Below are 24,939 nucleotides of genomic sequence, written 5' to 3'. Positions count from 1 at the left end.
CGTCACCGTTAATATTATAGAACCGATAAAAAGTCCAACACTCATTACGCGGGAAGTGTAAGCGCGTGGGGATGAATCAGATCAAACAACTCCACGCGCACTGTCTCAAAACTGGCCTAGATGAAACCAAAGATCTCTTACAACGATTACTTCGTGTTCCTAATCTTGTCTACGCCCGAAAACTCTTCGACCATCATCGTAGCCCTTGTATCTTCCTCTACAACAAGCTGATTCAAGCTTACTCCATCCACGACCAGCCCCATGAATCCATCTCCCTCTTCAACCTCCTCTCCTTGGATGGCCTCCGACCAAATCACCACACTTTCAATTTCGTCTTCGCCGCTTCCGCTTCCGCTTCGATATCGTCGGTTCGAACATTGCGAGTGCTTCATTCGCAGTTTATTAGATCTGGGTTCGAGTCTGATTCATTCTGCTGCACTGCTTTAGTCACCGGATACGCAAAGGTAGGAGCTTTGTGTTGTGCGCGCAGAGTGTTCGACGAAATGCCTAACCGAGATGTACCTGTGTGGAACGCGATGATCACGGTTTACAAAAGCCAAGGTGATATGAAGGCGGCGATGGAGCTGTTTGATTCGATGCCTTGTAAGAACGTGGTCTCGTGGACAAGTGTTATCTCTGGGTTTTGTCAGAATGGGAATTACTCAAAAGCTTTAACCATGTTTTTGTGTATGGAGAAAGATAAATCTGTGAAACCGAATCATATTACTGTAACTAGTGTTCTCCCCGCTTGTGCGAATCTAGGAGCGTTGGAGATTGGGAGAAGGTTAGAGAGATACGCTAGAGAGAACGGGTTCTTTGATAACATTTACGTTAGTAATGCTATGCTAGAGATGTACTCAAAATGTGGAATGATAGATGTAGCTAAACGGTTCTTCCATGAGATCGGCAAGCAGAGAAATTTGTGCTCATGGAACTCCATGATCAGTAGTCTAGCTACTCACGGGAAACACGACCAAGCTCTAGAGCTTTATGCCCAAATGTTGGTGAGCATGTTCTTCTTATCGTTGCATTACAAGCATGTTGATCTCTTGTTTTTTTTTAACGTTATGATTCTCTGTTGTTACTTTAGCGAGAAGGAGGGAAACCTGATGCAGTGACGTTTGTTGGGTTGCTGCTAGCTTGTGTTCATGGTGGGATGGTGGTGAAGGGCAAAGAACTGTTCAAGTCCATGGAAGAAGTTCACAAGATTTCCCCAAAGCTAGAGCACTACGGATGCATGATCAATCTCTTGGCGCGTGTTGGGAAGCTGCAAGAAGCCTACGATCTCGTCAGAGCAATGCCGATGAAGCCAGATGCTGTCGTTTGGGGAACCCTTTTGGGCGCTTGTAGTTTCCACGGCAACGTTGAGATAGCAGAGATAGCAAGCGAGGCGCTGTTCAAGCTTGAACCTTCCAATCCAGGTAACTGCGTGATCATGTCAAATATCTACGCCGCGAATGAGAGGTGGGATGGGGTTTTGAGGATGAGGAAGATGATGAAGAAGGAAACGATGACAAAGGCTGCTGGGTATAGCTATCTTGTGGATGTAGGAGTTGAAGTTCATAACTTTACTGTGCAAGACAAATCACACCCAAGATCTTATGAGATCTATCAGGTTCTTGAGGAGATCACCAGGAGAATAAAACCAGACAAGAGTTACTTTGACTCGGAAACAATGACCGAGTCTGTTGAACTGATGTGATTTACTGACTTTGGTGTTTTCACAATCTTGTATCCAATTTCAAATCAAACTTTATTTTGTATACAATCTCTTGAACATTAACAAAGTTTCATAGAGGTTAAAACCATATAAAGATTAATATCTTTCTTATTCGATCTCGTAAAAATCCTCAGAAACTAAGTAATAAAAAAAACTCGCTCAAGGAATATTAACTAAATCCTTTACACAGCTTTCTTACACCTAAACAGAGAGCACTATCATAACAAAGGTACTTTCGACGTTACCTATGAGCAGTTGGTGTCCTCGGCATGGTGTACGGCATCTGAGCCATGTTCATAGGTGCACCAGGAACCACTGATCCAGGGACTGGAGCAGAATGGACTCCATAAGCCATGTGAGGCGGAGCTGGGAGGTTCACAGGTGTTCCAACTGCTGAGACCAATGGTCCACTTACTGGTTGACCTATGGTGGGTGTTCCATACATAGGAGGTCCAGGTGTTGGTTGGGAGGCGGGTTGCTTGGCTGATTTGTTTCCTCCTCCAGCAACAGCAGCAGAACCGGCGTTGTTGTTGTTGTTGTTCTGACCAGTGATCGGTCCTTGTGGCGTTGAGACATCTACGTCGCCAACACTAGTAATGTCGTGAATGCTTGATCGTCTTCTGTCTTTGTTCATTGAGTTTAGACGAATGAAGTACTTTTGAGCATGGCTCGCTACTTGGGTCGGTGTTCTTGTTACCACAAAGTTACGAGAAATGCTACGCCAATCACCTTTCCCGTACTTATCCAAACCAAGAAGAAATAACCTGCAACACAGAAGAGACAAACCCATTAGTTCATCACAATATTGCATATGCAGCTGACCTTACCGTTATATTCAATTCTAATTCTACGCTTATCTAACCTTAAACAAAACCATTAGCACTTTCAAGAGGGTAAAAGTGAAAGACTAAACATTAAAGTAAGATGTTCTTGCTCCTTTCTAAAAGGAAAGTGGGGTTCTCCAATAACGGAGGTGGACCAACTAACTATCCATTTTCTCAAGGTTTCAGGAATATGATAAACAGCATCTAGCTTGAACAAGTGGTGGAAAAGATTGGTCAAAATGGTCCCAGGGGTTAGATATCATCTCTAACATGGTGGATGTAATGATATAGCAGTTAAGACAGAGGAGGTAATGAGAATTTATGAGGACAGCTTTCTCTGTCCCATGCCAAGTTGAGCCTTTGAAACTTTTACAAAATCATGAAGTTTTCGGTCAAAGCACCCTCTAGAGTTAGTTACCTTGGGCAAGTCCCCCTAAAACTAAAACCAAGAACCTAAGAGGAGTTCCCTGTAAAGGTCTTGCTTCTAAGCACAGTATGACTTCAAAAAACTCTAACTTGCTACAGGTTCAAAAGAAAACTAACATCCAATGATGCCTAGAGCAATGTTCTTGATCTTAATCGAAAGAATACTAAAGGAATGAGAATAAGCACAAACAGCATAAAGATCACCTGTGCTCATCCTCGGACCAGGCAATACCCTTTCGTCGTTCTTGATCAGCCTTTGCTTTGCTTCCCTGGTCATGACTGTTACCTCCTCTCTTACTACTTCCTCCATCGTCACCAGCATCCTCAGGAGGAGAACGGTAGGAAGGAAGAGGGACACACCCTGATTCAATCCTACCAACATCCTCAACTAAAAGCTCGTAATGCTCTTTAATCTGCTCAACACTTTTCCCTGGAACATCAGCAGCAATCTTCTCCCACTTTTCCTCGGATTCATCTGTATGATTAGCAAGAGCTCTCTCGAACGCAATATCATCTTCCCTACTCCACGCAGAACCATCACTAACTTCTTCCACAGTCATTTTTTAAAAATCTAATCAGACTAGGATTCCAACCAGACTATCAGCAAAGTTGGAATCTTTTAGCTAGAGATCCACAGAAACTCACTAATAACTCGGATAAACTAAAGAGAGAGAGAGAATCTCGGAGAAGACGAATCGAAAAGGGAATCTCTTTTCTACTGAATCGAATTCCCCGAAAATAAGGGCGATAAACCCTTCAAGAGGATATCTTTGGCGTATCTTACTGATGAGCTAAGAACAGAGCAGCGAAGAGAGAGAGAGAGAGAGGGGTTTATCTGATTCTTAAGAAGCACAACGAAGAAGTACACGCGAGGCAAATCAATATGGAAATGAAAGAGAAATTAGGGGTTTATTGGGTCTTCTAGGGATTGCGACAACAAGTTGAAGGAGAGAGAGAGAGAGGTCAAAACGCCATTGTTAAAGCGGAAGTTCGAAACAAAATAGAGACAGTGATGATAACCATTAAGCGCCCACACCATTGATAGCTACAGCTTTTTCTCACAGCTCAGTTTCTCTGTTTATATACTTTTTTTACAATTTTCTTACCTTTTGTATTTTTCTCTCATGTTGCTCAAACAAAAAATATTTTTCTCTCATCAGATTTTTATTTTTTGTCTAATTTTTCTTTTGATGGTAATTATGTTGATTGCTAAGTAGATTAAGGATATACAAGTAATCTTTTTTAACCAGATTATAACAAGTAATTTTAAGAATGGAACATCGTTAATTAATATATTAGATTTTTCTTCTATTTTGTTTTCCCACTTTCATAATGCTATAGCATGTGCCAAGATATATTTTTGGGTGACATTTGGGGTCCTAGTCAATCATTGATGAATAATAATTATTTGTACTGTCATGTTACTTTTTATCATTAGACAATTAAAAATTACAAAACTATATGAAAAATTGTTCAAACTAATTTGTTTAGTATTAGTTTAGAGTATATTTCTGTGTTTACAAATAAAGGGAAGCCTCTTCAACACACTTTAGATGACGCTTTCCAATATAAGTTGCCTACGAAATACACTATCCAGTTTATGCAACATGTGATTTAGTGCCTAGTCAGTGTGCAACAAAGCTTTTACACATACTGTACTCGGTTAACTTGATATGTATAGATTTACTTTCACTACATCTCGATCTCGTAATGTTATTGATTAGGAAAGAACTTGAAAAATGAAAAATAAACTGCAGAACTGGACAAAGAAGTTAGAAGAAGATGGTGACGTACGTCTTATCCATAAACATCCACCAAACCAGACCGGTCCCCTACCGTACTTGTCCCATCAATTCACAGGTCTCTCTAACATTCATGTTTTCCTCTTTTTGATGTGAACATATACGAGAATAGTCACACCTAGATTAAGATTCTACCAGTTGCGACTAATCACAATGATACAAGATCAACTATGGGTATCAATGTACCAGTCATTACCCTATAGATATTTTCCACAACAAGCCAAAAAGAACCAGTGATTATAAACTTATTTGGGGTGTAATGAACGGTCTAAAAACCCAAAAAAGGAGTATCCTTTATTTTAAATATGAAAAGGTTTTGTTTGGTTGGTTGTTCCCAAAATGTGCTCTCAGTAGTCATGAGAAAACAAACAAACATTGAAAGAAAGTAGAATAAGCAAAAGAGCAAACAGAGCTCTTTCTGATACAGTTTGATTAAAGTTTAACATGAACCATTTCAACAAATACAGTACCTTCTTCTCCTTCTGAAGTAGCTTTGCATCCCCAAAACCCTAATAATGTGCTTCAGATTTTATTTCCGTTGAAAATAATAGCAAATACCCTGCAAAAAGGTATAGACTATGAAGGACCAAAGAAACTATAGAGCCGAGTACTGACATACACAATTCTACCTTTTCATGCGAAACAATGAACTAGATCTTTGCTTTTAAGTTTGCAACAGGAAATTAAAAGAGTTCAGGGATGGGAGATGCAAACCTGTCGTTAACAAGGGCTTTAAGCAGCAGCCTGTAGCAACTCCCTTTCAGCGCGTTCCCTGATCCTTCTCTCAAGCTCCGGCCTAAAGTGCCTTATCAGACCTTGCACTGGCCATGCAGCTGCATCACCCAATGCACAGATTGTGTGTCCTTCGATCTGCTTGGTTACCTCGTGAAGCATATCAATCTCCTCCAGCTTTGCATTGCCAACTTTCATCCTCTCCATGATCATCCAGAGCCACCCTGTTCCCTCTCTGCACGGAGTGCACTGCCCACAGCTTTCATGCTTGTAGAAGTAAGAGAGCCTCGCAATTGCATCCACAACATCGGTCGATTTGTCCATCACAATGACCGCTGCAGTTCCTAGCCCTGACTGGACAGCCTTGAGCGCATCGAAATCCATCAGCACATCCTCGCATATGTTCTTAGGAATCAAAGGGACAGAGGAACCTCCAGGAATGATAGCAAGCAGGTTGTCCCATCCACCCCTGACACCTCCACAATGCCTCTCAATCAGTTCCTTGAGAGGGATACTCATCTCCTCTTCAACGGTACATGGCTTGTTAACATGGCCCGATATACAAAACAGCTTCGTCCCAGAGTTATTCTTCCTACCAAAACTCGAAAACCACTCAGGTCCACGCCTTAAAATGGTAGGAGAAACAGCCACCGTTTCCACATTGGTAACAGTTGTGGGGCAACCGTACAAACCAGCATTAGCAGGGAACGGAGGCTTCAACCTAGGCTTTCCTTGCTTCCCTTCGAGACTTTCAAGAAGCGCAGTCTCTTCACCACAAATGTACGCACCAGCTCCAAAATGGATGTAAACATCGAAGTCATACCCAGAACCACATGCATTCTTCCCCAAGAGACCAGCTGCATATGCCTCTCTCCTCGCCTTCTCTAGATTCAAACGCTCATTCACATACTCACCCCTGATGTAAATATAAGCTGCACTAGCTCTCATACCAACACCAGCAATCAAACACCCTTCCAACAACTTGTGTGGGTCATGACGCATGATCTCCCTATCTTTACAAGTCCCAGGCTCACTCTCATCAGCATTGACGACCAAATAAGAAGGACGCCCATCAGAGACTTTAGGCATAAAGGACCACTTAAGACCAGAAGGGAAACCAGCACCACCACGTCCACGAAGACCAGACTTTTTCATCTCATTAACAATCCAATCAGTACCCTTGAGCACCAAATCCTTGGTCCTATGCCAATCACCTCTCTTCATCGCCCCCTTGAGAAACGGGTCGTGCAGACCGTAGAGGTTGGTAAAAATCCGATCTTCATCCTTGAGACCACCGAAATGAGTCTTCTCCGGAGGCGGAGGAGGTGGAGGTGGCTGTGGAGTGGTGGAAGTGGACGCAGCTTGGGTGCTGAATGATCTCAAAGCTGGAGCAAGTCTGTTACTCTCCTTCCAAACAGATACTGCCCTATGCAAACCAAGAATCCCCCTCACAGGTGCCTGTCATCGAACGCATAGAGAACATAGAGGTTACATATAAAATGTAATTCAAAGTTAAACATTGATAAAAAAAAATCTATATTTCAATATCAAACCAAACCAAACCAAAACCTACAAAAGGAAGTGAATCAACCCAATCTCGAAGAACAACGAGCAGATCAAAATCAAATCCCAAACAATCACAAACCCACTAGATCTATACGAAAGTAAAGGTCGCATTTTGAAATCATTAAGCTGAAATTCGAAGTAAATGCAATACAAAACAAGTCTTAGATTCCAAAAGCCCTATGATTTGCGATAGAGATAAATGATGCAAAACCTAGAAAATGAGAAGGAAGATGATAGAAACTGATTGCTTACCATGGATACGAAAATTATCCGCGAAGAGATCGGGGAAAGAGAGACTTAGCCTTTGTTCTCTATAATAGAGAAGGGATGAGATGTAGAGGAGGAAGAAGGTGAAGCGTGGACGCACAGAGTTTTATGCCCACCTGAGAACGACGAACTCCAGATTAACTGTTTGGTTCAGATTAGTCCGCGTCTGGTATATTTCATGGGCCTCTATTGGGCCTGGCCTAAATAAATAAACAGGCCCGTTATGCTTTTAGAAAGCGGTTTTAAATATAACTAAGACGCTCAAAACCGCTTCACGCCGGCGACGCAGTCAGAGGCGGTGGTTCGATAGAGATAGCGAATCGTTCTTTGGAGACTCGAAGCGAATTTCGATAAGCTCGTCTCTTCGATTCGATTCGATTCTAGGGTTCTTGTCTGGTTTTGCTCGGAGACTGCTTGAGTTTCACGTCTTTGCTGGTGAGTTCCTCGTGTATCTATTGCTTCAATTCAGGATCATAGTTTCTGATAATCTCAATACTTTACTTTTAAATTCGTGTTTCCAGTTATTCCTGGAGAAGAATCAACATTAGGGATTGTGAATTTGGTCGTAATCTGGCGACAATCTTAATTGTGAACCCTAAAATTAAAGCGACTACCTTTTCGTTCCATTCCTTTTGAATGTTTGATTCATTGTATATAGGTTGTTACTGAAGAATACAGGAGTTGAACTCTAATGGGTGAGTCTGCTGGATCGAGCAGTTCATGGGCTGCAATCAGTTCTTCCAACATTGGGTTTCAGGTATCTTTTGTTGAGAGCTATGTTCTATCTAGGATGTTTATGTTTGATGTTTTTTTTTTCATTAAATTTAAAAACTCTAAGCTGGTTCTCAACTAATTGTTGTTAAATTGGAATGTACAGCTCCTGAAGAAGCAAGGCTGGAAGGAAGGCACTGGTCTTGGAGTCGCTGAACAGGTAAACTCATATCTGCTTGTATCAATTCTGGGTCTATCTACTTTTGGAATCTGCCTTTATTTATTAATGTAGTGTCATTCGCCAGAATGTTAAGAATTTTTAGTTGTGTGAATTACTTGTTATTTTGAAATTCTTACTAGATTGTGTACTGTCTTCTTGTGCCTTACTTGAAAGTATACAAGTGAGTTTCGTTCACCTTTCAGAATCTTTTTTTCTGTAGAGATACACTGAAGTTTTATTAGAAAACTGATGTTTTGAGTTATTTTACAATTACCCTAAAACGCTTGTATCAACTTGCTTTCCGACTTAGGTGTCTTGGTTGATTTACTCTTGCGTTGTTGTTGTTCCTAAATCCTAATGAGCCATGTTCATTATGTACTAGTTTCTGTATTTAAGTGTTCATGTCTTTCTGAACTGAAAGATTTGGTGTCTTTTCAAACAGGGTATATTGGTGCCAGTTCAAGCAGAGCTGAAAAATAACAAACGAGGACTGGGTGCTCCGGCTGAAAAACCAACCAAGAGAAAAGCAGTGAAAGCTGCAGATTCTGGAAAGGTCTGTTTTTAAAGATATTCATATTCAACAAGCAGAAACTGCTAGTTTTCAATGCACACACTTCTCCTATTTGTCTCTAAGACATAATCTTATCTTTCTTACTGTGTAAATTTTCAGGAGGAAGAAGTCTCTAAGCAATCCAAGAAACTCTCAAAGAAAATGCGGAAGTTGATGGAGCACGAAAAACAGTTGCAAGAAAAGGAATTTGAACGAGCCTTCTTCAGGGAGTTCTGGCCTGATAATGTATAAGATTGATGCCCGAAAATTGTATATGCTAGTCTTAGAACTCATCTTTTGAGGCATTGTTCCTTCAACCAAAAACTCTTCGACTTCAACTGCCCACAAACCAAAACCAAAAACTATTTTTTGACATTTATAATATGACAAAAGAAAAGGGAATAAAATTATGTAGACAAAGGGGCTGACAAAAAAAAAAATGTAGACAAAAGAGAAGCTAATGGTTCATGCAAATGTGCCTTGAACTGGCTTACTCATGAAAGCTGAATTTACATGAAAATAATAGAAGTGATAATTAAAAGTCTCCAAAGCATAAGATCTTCATAGGCTGCAGTAAAAAAAAAATCAGCTTAATTAACTTTTATCTTGGTACTTTTCGTTAGTAAGTCCAATAAGAATTATTCGGTTAACAATATATGGGCCTCGGCCCAATCAAACAATATTATTTATCACGCTTCGTCACCTACTCACCTTCGGCGTATAGAACCCGATAAGCAGCTTCTGCAGAGCTCCGCCGCATCCGAAGCCGTAACTTCAACCCCAAAAGCTTCACCAATGGCGTCTCTCCTTCAACCTTCATCTCAACTTCTTCTCCGGACACAAACTAAACACAATACTCAACCATCGCTTCTCCCTCGCTCCTCCCCTAAAACACCATTTCTCGTCTCCTTACCTTCCCTCCGTCCCTCGAGACTCAATCACCTCTCTACTTCCATCTCAGCGTCGAAGAAACCATCAGAGATGGAGAACAAAAAACAGAAGAGTTCAAGCAAGGCGGAGGAACAAGTAGAAGAAGAGGAAGTAGAGGAGGACATGCTGTGGATTCAGGAGAAGGCGCTCGACCTAGTCGAGTTCACTGGCTCGGTGACTCAAGCGATTCCAGGTCCCCGAGTTGGTAGCAGCAAGCTGCCGTGGATGCTCGCCGTTCCGCTAGCCTACGCCGGCGTGACGTTCGTAAGCGCCTTCGTCAAGACCGTTAAGAAGTTCTCTTCTCCTAAAGCGCAACGCAAGAAACTGGTCTCTCTCGCTCTGTTTCTCTTGTGATCTTTTTTACTAGTTGAAACCAAGAACTGATTCAAAGTTTGGATTTTGATTTCTCTCTCTACAGGTGAATCAGAACGCTATGCTTTGTAGATCTATAGATGAGCTGTTACAGAGAGAAGGCGCAGTGAATAGCTCTGAGCTTAAGGCAATTGAAGAAAAGGTGTGAACTTTTTATGCTTCAATCTTTGTAATCATTCAAGTAGAGAGTTTAACGTGAGGATGATGTTTTTTTTTTTTTTTTGTCTACATGATCCAGACAGGGTTTAACATGTCTGAGATATTGAGGAAGTACATACGCTATGCGTTGAACGAGAAACCGTTTAACCCTGACCTTGTTGCGAGCCTCATTCATCTCAGAAGAGCTTCTGGTTTGGATGATTCTCAGATTCCTGAGGTTTTGAATGAGATCTCCCGTCGTATTGTTAAAGAAAAAGGTATGATAAGACCATGCTTCTCTTCATGGTTCTCCATTTGTTAGAGTCTTCTTCATTGCTCTTGGCGTATTTGTATTTTGCAGGTCCTGTTGTGATGAACATGCAAGGGTTTACGGAAAAGGGGTTCAAGAGAAAACTAGCCGTGCAGGCGCTTTTTGGAAAAATCTACTATCTTTCCGAGGTAATGAGTTTGGAAACATTACACTATTTCAACATGTATGATGATCTGAACACGAAACCAACAAATATGCATACAGTGTTTCGTCTTTGTAATGGATTTTTGTAACTCTGTTCTCTTTTTAAACAGCTTCCTGACTTCTGCTCAAAAGACAACTCCTTAATTGTCAAGGAAATATTCGGAGTTACAGAGTAAGCTATCTCTGAGAGTCTCAGACTAAAGCTTTTCAAAAAGTACTTAGAAAATCTTATGCTTATGAAATGTTCCTTTACTTACTCGTTCTCTATGACAAATTGCAGCGAAGACGCAGAGAAGCTGCGGATACACGCCCTTGCTGAAGCTGGAGACATAGACTCACTTGAGAAAATGGTGGAATTCGAGAAAGCGGCTGATTCTTCGTCGGATATAGAAGATACAAATGAAGAAGACGACACTACTACTACTGCTACCCCTTGAGATATATGTTCAAAAACCAACTTCAGTACTAGAGATTTTTCCAAGGGTTCTTTTATTATGCTATTTGAGTTAATCAGAAGTTCAACCAAATAAATCGTCTTTGGGTATAGAGACGACTTGTGTAACAAAAATTCGAAAATGCAGCACAACAAATACTAGTTGTGGCTTATATTAACTGGAAAACTGTATTTGCCAAATAATCTCATACAAGATTATATAAGCTCGTATACGCTCAGAGGTTACAAACATGCCGATGTACAAGAACTCTTTGCATACGCAAATGGCTTCCATAAATCTTGAAATGCAACATCCTCGGGAGAAACGTGTCTGATAACTTCGAGATTACAGATTTCAGAGTTGAATTTCTAGTTTCCCACCAATAAAAGATTTTCATCACACTGCCTCCTTGAGATTGAATGTTCTGACAATTTCCCTGGCGTGATCGTGTTCGTGGACCTCGACTAGTATTCTCTTTAACCTGCGGGCAAGACCAGTGGTTTCAGCGTCGTCCAGTCCTGAGGCAAGCCTTGTCTCGAGAATTTTCCTTAGTGTCAGAATACAATCCACAAGAGGTTGCAACGGCCGACTGCACAATCAGATAAAACGTTTTAGTATATGTTTTAGCTTGACTAATACTCCTAAAGTGCCTAGACTTTGCAAGATCAAGTATGTAATGTACACATTTACTCCTGATTCGATAGCTTAATTTTCATGCAGACGGATTGTAACAATAATGGGGAACGAGATGCAACGTCATAAGATGTGAATACATGTTTCACTAATATGAACCATGAGAACTGCAATGTGTGAGAAAGTAAACTTGTAATTCGTCTCTTGAAAGAAGTCATTATTACCTGTGAGTTCTTGTGACGCTTTGTCCTGTCCATACTCCAGACAAAGAAGCAACGATCTTTTCAGTTCTTGTCATTGCATCATGGATATTTGAAGCAATGCTTCTGACATGAGGTAGGACTTTTCCAAACAAAAGCTCACTCAGAGCCAAGTTCTCCAACACTGGAAGAGCCAGGATGTCTTTCCACATGCATATATTTCTCATAAGACGGACTGATGTACCAAACCTATATGCTGCAACTTGTGGAGCATTAGGTACAGCCTTCAATATCAGAGGATCCCATGTCGGAACCTGGAGAACAAAGAAAAGACAATAAGATATTATCGGTCCACTATACTCATAACAGACTCAACGAGATTTTATTAGTAAAGTAACAAGAGATGTAACAAATTCAAATTCCATACCGCAATAGCTGCTATGGCTTCAACAAGACGAGAACGAATAGCAGAAAATAATTTTGCTAGGGCCTCGCTTGAAGCGGGAACATAATTTGTCACCAAGGTTGTAGCAGCAACAGCATTTTTTGTCTCCCGGGTGCTAAGTATATCCCAACAACGAAGTATCTGATGGTGCAATATAGGAATCGCAACTTTTTCCACTAGCTCAGGGACAAGGTTGGCATCAGTATCATCGGGTGCAAAATCATCACCATCTTCTGGCTTACCATAATCAAATAATAAGCCGTGCCTACAGATATACATCGCGAGTTAGATTACTTCCACAAATCCGAGGAAAACAATGGGTTTACTAACTTTACTTCACACGCTCAGAGACTAGTGCAGTAATGCATATTAATTAACTTAAGTGAAGTATGTTTTAGCTATGAAATTTGGATACCAAAAGATGGAAATCATGAATAGCTTACCATTCCATGTCAAAGAAATCCACGTCTTGATGAAGAGGATCCCATTTCAAGAGCTCCAATCTAACATAGGGTGAAAAGATGGAAGGTACGGTCAAAGACATGTAAGCATCCCGATAAGTAGATGAATAGTCTCGCTTCCACTTCTCAAATCTCGCCTTCACCATTGAAAGCTGGGAAAACTCCTCAGATGCATCACTGAAGACCTTATCAGCACACAAAAGTATCTTATCTCTGATTTCCTTGTATGCTGAAGTCTCGCTGTCACTCTCATCAGTGCTTGATTCCCCTTCTATTTTCAAAGAAGATCCATCAATCTCCATGGTTGATGCACGCTTATTTTCAAATCGAGCTCGCCTTTTCTGCCGTGCTGCAGCCCTTCTTTCTGCTTCCCTGCGCTTCTGCAAGTTTTCGTCCCTGCCCAATTCATCAAGCTTAACTGGTTGAGTCTGCTGTCTTATAGAAGCAGCGGCAGCAAGGGCAGCACTTGTGGCAGCAGCAATCACTGAAGTACTGCTTCCTTGTTTGTTTAGAACTGCCACAGCTGCTTTCACGGAGGCCCCTAGCTCTACCATCTCGTCATTGTTATCTGCAATTCTTCTTTCTAGTATAGCTGAAGCATGTTTTTCATTAAGGTCCTTCATCTGATCTTCAATTTCTTCAATGAAGGAACCCTTTTCCTGCGAAAGAAAAGTTGAAGTAGAAATTAGGAGCAATCCAGTAGCAGTATTTATCATAGTTGAATTTTTATACTGGTGGAAATGAAAGCACCAATGCAAATATGTTAGGGGTATACGCTGTCCAGTGAATCCATACACCACCGTATATGAAAGACATTGTGTTGTATGCAACGAAATAAAACGAAGAAACAGTGATGTTTTCAATATAAAAGAAATCGTTTGCTTTCATTAAGATCGAATCGTGATGCAAGTGTCAAAGAACATGTACGCCAAGAGTACCTAGCTAATTAGATGGAAATATGGTTTCGGCTCATTTTTCAATGTTTTGTTGGAGATCAAAGATCAAACAGAGAAATGCGGCATAGTATCTGCTATTAATTACTTTTATTTTTCCCTGGAGACATGATATTATGCAGTCAAATGAGATGAAAGGAAGAAACATCAAGAACTGCACTAAGAAAGCAGTTGCTAATGGTCAATCAAAAGTAAAAAGAGACGACCCTGCAACATAAGCAATATGTATACAACTACAGGCACTTTATTATATGAAAGCGTACCTGCATGAAGTCGCAGATAACAGAAATGAAGTCTCTGAGTTTTTGCATGAAGACATACTTGTCTCCAGCTGCAGATAGAGAACTTTCAAGATCTGTGATACTCATCAACGAAGCAGTCAAATTCTCATCTGTCTTGGTAAGCGAGGATAAAGTTTTTGCATGAGATTCCTGGCAAATAATTAAAAACAAATGCAGTTCATCAGAAACCAAGTTCAGTATCAAATCAATTCCATAACTAGTCAATAGCAACGAACCAATAGGAAAACCTCTACGTTGAGCTATGTTCAAAAGCTCACGTCAGCTAATAATCAACTAGAAATAACACTTTACGGTGACATTAGACAAATCCTAAGAGAAGGCGGTGGATTAATAATTAAAAAGCCAACTTCATAGAGCAATACCTTAAGCTTCTTAACATTGTCTTGCAATGCCTTCTTGGCAAGCTCAGCTTGTTGTGACATTGGTAATGCATCAACACTAGTAGCTGGACCAATGGTAGGGGGCACATTGGCATGATAAGCATACATCTGCGGTAGTTGTTGTGGTAGTGGCTTCTGTTGTGGATGCAAAGCCATTCCATTGCTACTTGCAATCCTGTTAGACCCTTCATCCATTCTTTTACCAATACCCTTCTTAAACTGCTCCTCCTCCCACAACTTCTCTTCTTCATCCTCATCCTCATATAAACTATCCGTCGTGGACTCATTAGCTGTAAACACAGCTTTCCCATTACCTTTGTGCGACACGACGAAACCTCCTTGAAAGTCCCCATCCTCGTCGCTAACCACTTCAGCAGCGGAACGATTCGCGGTACTACAATCCAGTGATATAAAATCAGGCGCCGGCGTTGAACGTGGCTGCCTCGCCTTCTCCCTCTTGGCTCTAGCTTCAATCACCGCCTGTTCGAAGAACGCATCATCGGCTTCCCCTTCCTCATCGAAGTCCAAATCCGAAACCTGCCTAACCACATCCGTCAAGCTCTGCTTCTCCTGCTGCTGCTGAGGTTTGATTAAGCCCTTGAGCACTACCTTCGGCTCGGAACTTGCTGCACTAGGGCGAGAATACGGAAGCGTACGCGTGTTCCTCTGGAGCTCGAGGAGTGCCTCTTTCGTATAAGCGCCCGCCTGGGGAAGCACGTTGGAAGGCGGAGCAACGGTGGAGGAGGAAGTGGAAGAAGAGGAGGAACGATGCTCCACGGTGGAAGAGTTAAGTCTGTGAGCAGATCCAGAACCGCTGAGACGCGAAGAAGATTTGCTTCGATCTCTGGCGTTCTTAGGCTTTACGGTTACACGGGGAGGTCCATCTTCTTCTTCTTCCTCGTCATCGGCGAAACTGAGTAGCTTCTTCTTCGGCTCCGAGGCTGGGAGTTTTTTAGGTTTTGACGAGGAAGGAGCTGAAGACGGTTTCGGCGCGGCGGTTGGATCTTTAACGTCGTTTTCATCGCCGTCGTCGTCCCCTCGCCGCCGGAAATTTCTAGCACGGTTACTTCCCATTCTCTCTCTCTCTCTCTCTAGCAATTAGGGATTTTGCAGCTAGGGATCGAAATTTTTGAATAATAGTTTGTTTTTGTGATCCTTGTAGACTATATTATATGAATAAAAATATATATATATAGGAAATATTCTTAAGAAAAGGAAAGTATATTATATGATCCAAATGGCCTGTTTCAAAAAATAATACGACTAACGAAATAAATTAAAATATTTTAATTTGTAAAAAGAAATTTGCAATCTATACTATTTTAAAGAATTTTTTTTTAAGAAGATATATTTTGAAGTTTTTTTTGTATATACTTTATCATTTAATAATAATCAACTTTAAAGAAACCAATTAAATTTATTGAATTTTATTTTAAATTATTAAAATTGATAATCTGAAACTTATTTAATATTGTTCTTGTAAATACTGAAAAATATTAATTTGAAAGAGTATTATGGATTAAAAATCTTTTTTAAACCCAGTGTTTTTAACTTTTTTACTGATTGTAAAGACAGTAGAATTGCAAATGTACCATTCAATGAGTCACAATCTATGTACAATGAAGCATCAAGAGAAGAGAGAAGAAGAAATAAATGTTGCAATTTGCATTCATTTCCATGAGTTCATAATTAAAAACAGCTTTTGCCTTCTTTCTTTTGATTCCAGTGCCAAAGGAAACAAACAAAAAGAGGTTTTGATGATGAAGGAGAAACAACATAACTGTTAAGTAGATTTAAAAAAGAAAAGAAAAAGGTATCATAATCAGTTCCCATTGCATTGATGAAGCACACCATTACTGCTACTTCCTTGCACTTGCTTCTCCTGTTTATGTGGGTTAATCCGGTCAAGTCCCCATATCCTTATGGTCCCATCATCGCTTGCTGAAGCCATCACGTGAAGGTTCGTTGGGCTCCAGCTCACACAGTTAACCGCTCCTGCATGTCCTGGTAGCTCAGTGATTAACTTCCCTGTCGATCTGTGCCATATGTATACCTGCAAATCACAAAACATATGTGCAGACCAATGTCACCAAAACCCTTCTGCCTAAACTGGTTATGTTTTGTGTAGACTTAGGACGGATTGTACCTGAGAATCCTCGCTTCCACTAGCGATAAAACCTTGTTCATACCCACCAAAGCATGATCTGATGAGGAACCGTGAACGCTTGTGGCCTTTGTATCTCGTCACAATCTTGGGGTCACCTTCAATACTCCATAGACGTATCTCCTGGTTGAGGAGATTCACCAGCACATATTTGTTGTCATTAGAAAGCGAGAACGATGTAATGGTGTCTTCCTCTTCGATCAACCTCTCAACAGTCGCTTCCCTATCAAACAATGATATCACAGAGTCCTTGCACACGCTTACAAGCCACTTTCCATCATCAGTCATCGCTATATCTGATACCTTTTGCGTCCTCTGACCTTTCCAGCATTCCATCTCTCTACCGTCTAAATCCCACATGCAGATGCTTCGGTCTGTCATCCCTGCGATTATTCCCTTCCCATCGGAATACCATCCGCAGGAAATGGGACCGATACCGCCTTTTTCGTATGTGTGAAGACAGTCTCCTGAATCAACATCCCAGCGTCTGATAACCTCTTCTGCTCCACATGTAAGGACCTGACTATCGTCAGGACTCCATAAAACCGCAGTCACTGGCTTCTGGTGGCCCACAAGTTTATGCTTCAGTGACATGTGCCCATCTTCGTTGATCTGAAAAGCAAACTCTTACGTGAATCAGCAAACGGGTTGCCCAACCTCGAATAGGTAACAAAACAAAACTCTTAACCAAATTCAGGTGAGCCTTAGTTGGTGATTAAGCATTACCTCCCATATAATTGCGGTCTGATCCTTGGAAGATGAAGCTAAATATTTGCCATTATGCGAGTATTGCAAGAACCAAACTTCATCAGTATGCGACTCCAAGATCTGAACCATTCACGTAGAGAGAGAACTTAACGAATGTGATTTGTCATAAACGCACACAAGCACTGCTAGTCTGACTAAACTACAACATCAAAAACGAGGCCACATAGGTAATTAGAAGAACGTGAGTACTGCATAGCCATTAGCCAATGACAGAAAAGATATAACCGAAAAAGAAAAGAGGTATCAGACTGAGACAATTATCATCTTCTATTGCTTTTTTGATGACCTGTCAAGAAAGGGGAAACGTGTGCAGAACATTGTACTGTAAACTTATCAGCTAAAGATATGCCACTCTCCTATGGTTTTGAGAAACTAACAGTCACCATGAAACGACAACATGAAGGTAACAGAATTAACAATAAGAGATCAGAGCAGCCTAACCTGAACGGTCTGAGAAGGAATCTGGTGCTTCCCGCATTGATGATCGGAATACAAAGACAAATCACTATCCAAAGTATTATGGAAAACACAAGCATCCCGCTGAATACTAAGAGAACTCTCAACTAAACTCTCCAACCTCTTCTCCGGGATTATAACAGAAGCAGGAAGCAAGTTTTGCAGTTCCTCCAGAACCTTGGACCTCGAACTCACATTCTCTTTGCCCGGACCCGATGATATAAGAGAGGAAGCGAGCTCATGAACACGCTTTGTATTAATACGAAGAGGCTCAATCTCGTTCCTCAACGTGCCAAGCGCTTCAGCTATCTTATCAAACTTCAGAAGCTCTAAGAACTTCTGCTCTAGTAGCAAGAACGACGCAGCTTTGACATCCTTCTCATCCAGCAGACCGATTCTGTGCAACGTGACAATACTTTCATCCCATTTCCCGTCCCTAACCTGCTCCATAAACGTCTCCACGAAGGAGTGATGCAGAGGGATCCCTGATTCTTCCTCGAGCATAGCCCCGGCTTTACCGTATCCAAGCGAGTAGAGAGTCCTAGTGATGATCCTAACGAATTCAGATTTTTTAATGACTCCTTTGGAGCCGATGGTTTCATCATCCCCTTGGGAGGAGGTGAGAGGCCTCGCCATAAGGTCTCCCAAAGAGTTGGTCACACTGCTAACTCTAACGGAAGAGTTACTACCAGAGAAGCCGTTGGTTTCGTCGCGTTTTGCACGTTTCAAAGGAGGTTCAGTATCCTCCACAACTCCCATGAAATTCCTAGTTCAGCCCATATAACTAATCTGCAGAGACATAAAAACGAAACCAAGCTTTGTTAGATCCATGAGAAAACCAAAGCAATCACCTTTTTTGCCATAATGCTAGCTAAACAACATAAGGATTATACTTTATCACAATCAGAGATATGCTACGAAAGAAGAGAAGCCATAAACACACACACAAAAAGGCTCTCAAGTAGATCTACTAGCAGAAGATGGTGATGGTCATAGCAAAGAGAGATTAACATTCAATCCTTCAATTGATCAAAACAGTAAAAGAGTTGCACTTTGCTTTGTTTCCCGATCGCTTCACCGATGAAGCAGTGAATCGAGATAAGCCCAATTGATTTAATCACAATTTTCACTTTGATTAAACTACACAATTAACCCACGATCGAAACAGTCCACATGGAAATTAAAACCCAAATTTTGCAGAATCAATACCATCGAGCCGGGTGATGAAGATCAATACACGATCTATGGGGAGAAACAAAAAGTGGGTAAGAGAAAAAATCCAATCTTACCCAAAGAAGAAGCAAAAACCCAGGAAGCGGAAAGATAAGGTTTGGGGATTGCAGGAGAAATAGATAGGGGGAAAAATATAAATCGGTGGAGAAGGAAAAGCGGTGAGAATAGAGGGAGGAAGTTCAGATAGAGAGAGAGAGAAGGAGGCGATTAAGAAGCAGATGAAAAGGAAAGACAGAGAGGAAGCAACCCAACAACAATAAGGAAGATGGAAGACACGAAACGTGGCTTTGATCAGCGGCTCCTCTCCTCCCAACAAAGCACTTGCATTTCCCCCATTTTTTAATGTATTTTTTAACTCTCTTTTTTTTTTTATAATTGTTGTTTTAACTAACCTAAACCATGGTAAAAAAAGGTCTGACGATAAAGATATTTTATATGCGATGTTTTATAACATAAAATTCGACTCGTTTTTCGCAGCAGATTTTATAAAATGATAACAAATGATTGATCTCGAAAGATAAAACATTCAGTTGTTTTATGAGGATTGTTATTGTTTGTTCAAAGATCGAACCAATAATGATGTCATTTTGTATTTGATACTATAGCGTTTATCATCTGAATCTGATGACATTTTGCTTGAGTGTTTGTGTTTGCTTTTGAATGTTAAAAGCAAAGCAAATCAAACCCTCAATGAATATTAAAGTTTACATACATTTGAAGATACAAATCTCATATTTTGTTCCTAACAATGCAGCCTCCTTGTATGGACCCAAAGACATCTACAGAGACCCAAAGTGCTTATGTAATAAAAGAAGAGCAAAAAGATCGTTGCACATCTCTTCTATTTATTGGGCCTAACCTGCCCTTATTTATAAGTTATTGATATTTTCTATAAAGCCCAACATTTTGTTAACAAGCTCAACCAGTGGCTTTCCTTCTCCTAGACCGTCATGGACCAGTTATGTTTACGCCCACCATATTCAGGCCCACTTTATCTCTAATGGTATTTAGCTTTTTTTTTTTTGAGTATTGTTATTTAAAACCTTGAAATTAACTATTTGTTTACAACTTTACATTAGTTAACGATGTCAATGTGGATACGAAATAGAGGTTTATCTCAAGATGAGTCATGAGTTCATTCAAAACTGAAATGATGCATTATTTTGGATGTTATTTACGAAATATTGATTTGCAACAATAACAAAAGAGTAGAATAATTGGCCCCTTGATAAAAGCCAAAAGGGAAAACAAAGAGGAGACATTTAGGAATATGACCATTGAAATTCCCAAAGAACTAAACAAGACTATGTGAAAATGTATTAAAAATCATTTGATGTATCATCAATATACAAAAAGAAACCCACAAATTTAAATGGATACAAACAAACAAAAACCTACCCCGTGGCTAGTCTGGACCACATAAGCGAGGTCAGAACACTCCTCGTAAATCTAAAACAAACAAACAAACAAAAATTAAACTTAACAAAGTAATAAGAATCACATATCTCGATCTAGAACATATTCTTTAACCAGCGGGGTTAGCCTAGTGGTACTTGAGGAAGCTTCGGCCCCAATACGGTCTCAGGTTCGATTTCCGCTGGCCACCGAGGTTTTCACATAGATTCTTCGGTCCGAAGAGAACAACACGTGGTCTGAGGTAACGTCTCCTCACCAAAGGCTCTAAGCCTACCCCGTAGCTAGTTTGGACCACATAAGTGGAACCAGGACACTCCTCGTAAACCTCAAAAAAACAAACAAACAAAAATTAAACTTAACAAAGTAATAAGAATCACATATCTAGATCTAGAGCATATTCTTTTGCTTAAGTAACCATGATCGTCACTTACTTGGTGAATTTCTCCCCCTTAAGTACTAGTATCAACTAGGAGTGTATAAAGCAGCAAGCATATACAAACCAGTTAAGAAACATAAATGCCTCTCGATTTTATTTATCTTTACCACTTATATGATTATATTATACTTTTTATGCTAAAAATTACAAATTGGATTCAAAGAATATCCTTTATGAGATATTTAATTTATAATTTGAGCTGACGTGGCAGTCGATACCAACTTGGTTTCATAAAAGTGAATAATATATATTTTACTCACAAAGCCAAACCCGTAAAACAAGCGGCGCTTTTCTCTGCTCCGACACGACAACAAATCCAACATCGGAGCTTAGGTAAAACCTCTCACTCTCCCCTTCTCCAACCTACCCTTTTCGTCTTTGTTCCTTGATCTAAATCTCAGACACTCCGGTTCCTTGAAAATCTATGTTCGGTTGTCTGTACAGTTAGTTTACTTTGGATTTTGAGTAATCAGATTTGAAAAAAGTTATGTTCTTTCGCTTGTGTTTGTCGATGTATATATACTCAAAATCTGTTTCCGTTGCAGGAGAAATAAATTGCCTGTGAAAAATGTCGAACATAGACATAGAAGGGATACTGAAGGAGCTGCCTAACGATGGGAGGATCCCAAAGACCAAGATCGTCTGCACTCTGGGACCAGCTTCTCGCACTGTTCCCATGATCGAAAAGCTTCTCCGAGCCGGTATGAACGTCGCCCGCTTCAACTTCTCTCATGGCAGCCACGAATACCACCAGGACACGCTCAACAACCTCCGCACCGCCATGCAGAACACCGGCATTCTCGCCGCTGTCATGCTCGACACAAAGGTAAGAAGAGTCAAAGCCTTTCTCTTTTGCAAAGCCTCTTGTGAAATAGATCCTCTGAACCATAACTGCTGGTTCTTAGTTTGTGCGTTAGTTATTAGTTAAATATTAAGAGTACTGTCTTTGGTTGTTGTTGCTGATAGTTGCTTGTTACAGAGATCACATGTGTATTCAATTACTTGGACCTACTAACCAACAAATCTGAGGCATTAGCAATGTTATATCAATCATTGAGCTTATTTGATTTTGCCTTTTGAATTTGCAGGGACCTGAGATTCGTACTGGCTTCTTGAAAGATGGGAACCCTATACAACTAAAGGAAGGCCAGGAGATTACCATCACCACCGACTACGACATTCAAGGAGACGATTCAACTATCTCCATGAGCTACAAGAAGCTTCCCTTGGATGTGAAGCCCGGAAACACCATACTCTGCGCAGACGGAAGCATAAGTCTAGCTGTGGTGTCGTGCGATCCCGAGTCTGGAACCGTTAGGTGCAGGTGTGAGAACACGGCGATGCTTGGGGAGAGAAAGAACGTGAATCTCCCCGGCGTTGTTGTTGATCTTCCCACCTTGACAGACAAGGATATTGAGGATATTCTCGGTTGGGGTGTTCCGAACGGCATCGATATGATTGCGCTTTCGTTTGTCCGTAAAGGCTCGGATCTTGTTAATGTCCGGAGGGTTCTTGGTTCTCATGCTAAAAGCATAATGTTGATGTCTAAGGTACTTTCACTATTTTCACTTATGGAAATTGCATTTTATGTGGCCCTGCCGATTTTGTCCTGTCCGGACCAGCCGAACCGGACCAAGCCAAAATTTTAGGTTTTTGGTTACGGTTTTGAGTTGGGTATGATTTTAAAAAATAATTTGGTTTTCGGTTCGATTCTGAACATTAACCGAAAAACCGAACCGAATTAACCGAAAATAACCTAACTAACCAAAAATAACCGACACTATCCGAATTATATAAATAACTAATACCGAAATCTAACCGAAATATCAAAAATCGGTTATTTGGGAAAAAAATTATAAGACCGAAAATAGCCGAAAACGAACCGGTTCATTTCGGTGGGATTGTGGCTGAACCGAATTTATCGAAATTATCCGAATTTTATAAATAATTAATACCGAAATCTAACTGAAATCTCAAAAATCGTTTATTTCGGAAAAAAATTATTAAACCGAAAATAACCAAAAACCGAACCGCTTTATTTTTGGTTTATTTCGGTGGGATTGTGGCTGAACCGAATTAACCGAAACACCGAAAATACCCGAACCTAATAAACTGAAACCGCAGGGCTAATATTTTTATGTATAGGCATGAGTCTTAACTTCTGTCTTTGGGGTTTTTATGTTTGAAGGTTGAGAACCAGGAAGGAGTGGTTAACTTCGATGAGATCCTGCGCGAAACAGACGCGTTCATGGTTGCTCGTGGTGATCTCGGGATGGAGATCCCCATAGAGAAGATTTTCTTAGCTCAGAAGCTGATGATCTACAAGTGCAACCTCGCCGGCAAACCAGTGGTCACCGCCACTCAGATGCTCGAGTCAATGATCAAATCACCGAGGCCAACTCGCGCCGAAGCCACTGACGTTGCGAACGCCGTTCTCGACGGCACAGACTGCGTGATGCTCAGCGGAGAGAGCGCGGCAGGAGCTTATCCGGAGATAGCCGTGAAAGTCATGGCTAAGATCTGCATCGAAGCCGAAAGCTCGCTTGATTACAACACGATCTTCAAGGAGATGATCCGAGCAACTCCGCTTCCTATGAGCCCGCTTGAGAGTCTTGCGTCGTCAGCTGTAAGGACTGCTAACAAAGCGCACGCGAAGCTCATCGTTGTGTTGACTCGTGGAGGCTCGACGGCCAACCTTGTGGCTAAGTACAGGCCTGCTGTTCCGATTCTGTCGGTGGTTGTTCCGGTTATGACGACAGATAACTTTGACTGGACTTGTAGCGACGAGTCGCCTGCGAGGCACAGTCTGATATACAGAGGGTTGATCCCTATGTTGGCTGAAGGATCCGCAAAGGCGACTGATAGCGAGTCTACTGAAGTTATCATTGAAGCTGCCTTGAAGTCAGCTACACAGAGAGGGCTGTGCAACGTTGGTGATGCAGTCGTGGCGCTGCACCGTATTGGAGCTGCCTCGGTTATTAAGATCTGTTTGGTGAAGTAAGATTCCAAGCTTGATTTAAAAAAAAAACTCAAATATTGGCTCATGATGATTGTTGGTAATCATAACTGAGAGTTAGTTTTCGTGGCATGAAATAAAGAAAACAGTGAAATGTTAAGACATCTCTTTCCTTTTTTTTTTCTTTCGTTTATGGCTCAGTGCCGACTTTTGATGCTATAACACTGTTTCTCTGCATAAGCTTTGCTTATATAAGATTAAAAGCTTTAAAGGTGTTACTAAGAAGAACATACAATAATCGAGAAAGCCGTGTAATATGAACGCATAACGACTGAACTAAACCCAAAGACAACTATGTTTCTTTCACAGATGTTTTGAATCATAAATACTCTTCTAACTTCAGCTGATCAGCCGTGGGAGAGAACATCATTGCACTCTGCAGTATAAGAGAAGCAAGGAAAGTGAGGAACAAAGGGATTATATAGAAGCTTATTAAACAAGGAACCTGAGTGTAACTAAGATCACCTGTTTTGAAAGGGATGTTCCTTGAAGTTGCGTATTGCGCCTGATGTTATTTCTTCCACTGTTTTGTGTCACATGGGATGGAGAATAAATGAATATCAATTAGTGTCTGAAATTTGAACATGTTTAGACAGAACTGTGGGAGATGCTTATGTAAAAGCCGGAAAACCGGACCGATGTAAACGATATAATAAAAGTGAACTTAAGGAAATAGACGAATATATAAAAACGAACACGAGGACGATAAGAAACTGTATTCGCAAATAGACATGGAGGCGAGATATGATCTCTTTCCTTAACTCAAAATATTCGCTCCGTTAGTGAGACGGGACTGTACGAATATAGAGTCCCAGGATACAACCATGGCAGACGAATCACGCCTCACTCGTGATCGCCCTATCGAACTATAAACTCTACGAAACACTCTCGCAATATAGACTTACGCAG

General features: G+C 40.8%; 9 protein-coding genes across 13 annotated transcripts in view; 4 read left to right on the top strand and 5 right to left on the bottom strand.

Moving 5' to 3' along the window:
* On the top strand, window positions 1–1,762 carry LOC106318794 (pentatricopeptide repeat-containing protein At5g08510). Its single transcript, XM_013756929.1, has 2 exons — window positions 1–1,004; window positions 1,091–1,762. Exons 1-2 carry the CDS (start codon window positions 72–74, stop codon window positions 1,700–1,702), a joined length of 1,545 nt encoding a protein of 514 aa, XP_013612383.1. The 5' UTR covers window positions 1–71; the 3' UTR covers window positions 1,703–1,762.
* Window positions 1,763–1,772: 10 nt separating this feature from the next.
* LOC106318795 (transcription factor DIVARICATA-like) lies at window positions 1,773–4,029 on the bottom strand. The gene is made up of 2 exons (XM_013756931.1): window positions 3,175–4,029; window positions 1,773–2,484 (listed from the first exon to the last, which is right to left on the bottom strand). The coding sequence occupies exons 1-2, from the start codon at window positions 3,528–3,530 to the stop codon at window positions 1,962–1,964; spliced, it is 879 nt and encodes a 292-aa protein (XP_013612385.1). The 5' UTR covers window positions 3,531–4,029; the 3' UTR covers window positions 1,773–1,961.
* A 1,124-nt stretch (window positions 4,030–5,153) lies between these two features.
* Window positions 5,154–7,474, bottom strand: LOC106318592 (NADH dehydrogenase [ubiquinone] flavoprotein 1, mitochondrial). Its single transcript, XM_013756632.1, has 3 exons — window positions 7,323–7,474; window positions 5,487–6,962; window positions 5,154–5,331 (listed from the first exon to the last, which is right to left on the bottom strand). Exons 1-2 carry the CDS (start codon window positions 7,323–7,325, stop codon window positions 5,505–5,507), a joined length of 1,461 nt encoding a protein of 486 aa, XP_013612086.1. The 5' UTR covers window positions 7,326–7,474; the 3' UTR covers window positions 5,154–5,331; window positions 5,487–5,504.
* A 123-nt stretch (window positions 7,475–7,597) lies between these two features.
* Window positions 7,598–9,156, top strand: LOC106316398 (SURP and G-patch domain-containing protein 1-like protein). Of its 3 annotated transcripts, XM_013754279.1 has the most exons (6): window positions 7,624–7,772; window positions 7,859–7,925; window positions 7,996–8,094; window positions 8,215–8,268; window positions 8,711–8,821; window positions 8,939–9,156. In XM_013754279.1, exons 3-6 carry the CDS (start codon window positions 8,029–8,031, stop codon window positions 9,068–9,070), a joined length of 363 nt encoding a protein of 120 aa, XP_013609733.1. In that variant the 5' UTR covers window positions 7,624–7,772; window positions 7,859–7,925; window positions 7,996–8,028; the 3' UTR covers window positions 9,071–9,156. The 3 variants fall into 3 exon arrangements, with proteins under 3 accessions (XP_013609731.1, XP_013609733.1, XP_013609732.1); XM_013754277.1 differs by lacking the exon at window positions 7,859–7,925 and having other exon boundaries at window positions 7,598–7,772; XM_013754278.1 differs by having other exon boundaries at window positions 7,859–8,094.
* A 383-nt stretch (window positions 9,157–9,539) lies between these two features.
* LOC106318158 lies at window positions 9,540–11,345 on the top strand. The gene is made up of 6 exons (XM_013756027.1): window positions 9,540–10,075; window positions 10,167–10,262; window positions 10,359–10,536; window positions 10,620–10,717; window positions 10,844–10,905; window positions 11,014–11,345. The coding sequence occupies exons 1-6, from the start codon at window positions 9,614–9,616 to the stop codon at window positions 11,168–11,170; spliced, it is 1,053 nt and encodes a 350-aa protein (XP_013611481.1). The 5' UTR covers window positions 9,540–9,613; the 3' UTR covers window positions 11,171–11,345.
* LOC106318157 (PAX3- and PAX7-binding protein 1) lies at window positions 11,246–15,691 on the bottom strand. The gene is made up of 6 exons (XM_013756026.1): window positions 14,524–15,691; window positions 14,123–14,290; window positions 12,889–13,565; window positions 12,428–12,710; window positions 12,025–12,314; window positions 11,246–11,756 (listed from the first exon to the last, which is right to left on the bottom strand). The coding sequence occupies exons 1-6, from the start codon at window positions 15,613–15,615 to the stop codon at window positions 11,564–11,566; spliced, it is 2,703 nt and encodes a 900-aa protein (XP_013611480.1). The 5' UTR covers window positions 15,616–15,691; the 3' UTR covers window positions 11,246–11,563.
* Window positions 15,692–16,179: 488 nt separating this feature from the next.
* On the bottom strand, window positions 16,180–19,476 carry LOC106318845 (WD repeat-containing protein 26-like). Of its 3 annotated transcripts, XM_013756989.1 has the most exons (6): window positions 19,297–19,475; window positions 19,219–19,255; window positions 17,915–18,718; window positions 17,432–17,533; window positions 16,688–17,317; window positions 16,188–16,594 (listed from the first exon to the last, which is right to left on the bottom strand). In XM_013756989.1, the coding sequence occupies exons 3-6, from the start codon at window positions 18,686–18,688 to the stop codon at window positions 16,364–16,366; spliced, it is 1,737 nt and encodes a 578-aa protein (XP_013612443.1). In that variant the 5' UTR covers window positions 18,689–18,718; window positions 19,219–19,255; window positions 19,297–19,475; the 3' UTR covers window positions 16,188–16,363. The 3 variants fall into 3 exon arrangements, with proteins under 3 accessions (XP_013612442.1, XP_013612443.1, XP_013612444.1); XM_013756988.1 differs by having other exon boundaries at window positions 16,180–16,594; window positions 19,219–19,476; XM_013756990.1 differs by having other exon boundaries at window positions 19,139–19,476.
* A 1,768-nt stretch (window positions 19,477–21,244) lies between these two features.
* LOC106318573 (pyruvate kinase, cytosolic isozyme) lies at window positions 21,245–24,130 on the top strand. The gene is made up of 4 exons (XM_013756604.1): window positions 21,245–21,347; window positions 21,560–21,840; window positions 22,103–22,564; window positions 23,203–24,130. Exons 2-4 carry the CDS (start codon window positions 21,583–21,585, stop codon window positions 24,013–24,015), a joined length of 1,533 nt encoding a protein of 510 aa, XP_013612058.1. The 5' UTR covers window positions 21,245–21,347; window positions 21,560–21,582; the 3' UTR covers window positions 24,016–24,130.
* Window positions 24,131–24,299: 169 nt separating this feature from the next.
* Window positions 24,300–24,939, bottom strand: part of LOC106318574 (reticulocalbin-2-like) — a 3,006-nt gene continuing 2,366 nt past the window's right edge. Inside the window, exons 8-9 of the transcript XR_001265328.1 lie at window positions 24,496–24,553; window positions 24,300–24,406 (exon numbers count right to left, since the gene is read on the bottom strand). The gene's annotated coding sequence lies outside the window, so the exon portion shown is untranslated. The remainder of the gene's footprint in view (window positions 24,407–24,495; window positions 24,554–24,939) is intronic.

This window comes from Brassica oleracea, chromosome C9 (genome assembly GCF_000695525.1).
Source record: "Brassica oleracea var. oleracea cultivar TO1000 chromosome C9, BOL, whole genome shotgun sequence".
In the NCBI taxonomy this organism is placed as follows: Eukaryota; Viridiplantae; Streptophyta; class Magnoliopsida; order Brassicales; family Brassicaceae; genus Brassica; species Brassica oleracea.
Note: the sequence above shows the minus strand (reverse complement) of the source record. Positions and strands in the feature narration are given on the sequence as shown.

Excerpts from the sequence above, each read along its gene's own strand:
- LOC106318794 (XM_013756929.1), top strand. The coding sequence starts at position 72 with ATGAATCAGATCAAACAACTCCACGCGCACTGTCTCAAAACTGGCCTA. Across the intron at positions 1,005-1,090 it reads AGCTTTATGCCCAAATGTTG|CGAGAAGGAGGGAAACCTGA; the intron begins GTGAGCATGTTC and ends TTGTTACTTTAG.
- LOC106318795 (XM_013756931.1), bottom strand. The coding sequence starts at position 3,530 with ATGACTGTGGAAGAAGTTAGTGATGGTTCTGCGTGGAGTAGGGAAGAT. Across the intron at positions 2,485-3,174 it reads TGGTCCGAGGATGAGCACAG|GTTATTTCTTCTTGGTTTGG; the intron begins GTGATCTTTATG and ends TCTGTGTTGCAG.
- LOC106316398 (XM_013754277.1), top strand. The coding sequence starts at position 8,029 with ATGGGTGAGTCTGCTGGATCGAGCAGTTCATGGGCTGCAATCAGTTCT. Across the intron at positions 8,095-8,214 it reads CTTCCAACATTGGGTTTCAG|CTCCTGAAGAAGCAAGGCTG; the intron begins GTATCTTTTGTT and ends TGGAATGTACAG. Across the intron at positions 8,269-8,710 it reads GTCTTGGAGTCGCTGAACAG|GGTATATTGGTGCCAGTTCA; the intron begins GTAAACTCATAT and ends CTTTTCAAACAG.
- LOC106318158 (XM_013756027.1), top strand. The coding sequence starts at position 9,614 with ATGGCGTCTCTCCTTCAACCTTCATCTCAACTTCTTCTCCGGACACAA. Across the intron at positions 10,076-10,166 it reads AAGCGCAACGCAAGAAACTG|GTGAATCAGAACGCTATGCT; the intron begins GTCTCTCTCGCT and ends CTCTCTCTACAG. Across the intron at positions 10,906-11,013 it reads GAAATATTCGGAGTTACAGA|CGAAGACGCAGAGAAGCTGC; the intron begins GTAAGCTATCTC and ends GACAAATTGCAG.
- LOC106318157 (XM_013756026.1), bottom strand. The coding sequence starts at position 15,615 with ATGGGAAGTAACCGTGCTAGAAATTTCCGGCGGCGAGGGGACGACGAC. Across the intron at positions 13,566-14,122 it reads TTATCTGCGACTTCATGCAG|GAAAAGGGTTCCTTCATTGA; the intron begins GTACGCTTTCAT and ends TTTCTTTCGCAG. Across the intron at positions 12,315-12,427 it reads AAGCCATAGCAGCTATTGCG|GTTCCGACATGGGATCCTCT; the intron begins GTATGGAATTTG and ends TTTGTTCTCCAG.
- LOC106318845 (XM_013756988.1), bottom strand. The coding sequence starts at position 18,688 with ATGGGAGTTGTGGAGGATACTGAACCTCCTTTGAAACGTGCAAAACGC. Across the intron at positions 17,534-17,914 it reads TTCCTTCTCAGACCGTTCAG|ATCTTGGAGTCGCATACTGA; the intron begins GTTAGGCTGCTC and ends TGAATGGTTCAG. Across the intron at positions 16,595-16,687 it reads GTGGAAGCGAGGATTCTCAG|GTATACATATGGCACAGATC; the intron begins GTACAATCCGTC and ends TGTGATTTGCAG.
- LOC106318573 (XM_013756604.1), top strand. The coding sequence starts at position 21,583 with ATGTCGAACATAGACATAGAAGGGATACTGAAGGAGCTGCCTAACGAT. Across the intron at positions 21,841-22,102 it reads CTGTCATGCTCGACACAAAG|GGACCTGAGATTCGTACTGG; the intron begins GTAAGAAGAGTC and ends TTGAATTTGCAG. Across the intron at positions 22,565-23,202 it reads GCATAATGTTGATGTCTAAG|GTTGAGAACCAGGAAGGAGT; the intron begins GTACTTTCACTA and ends TTATGTTTGAAG.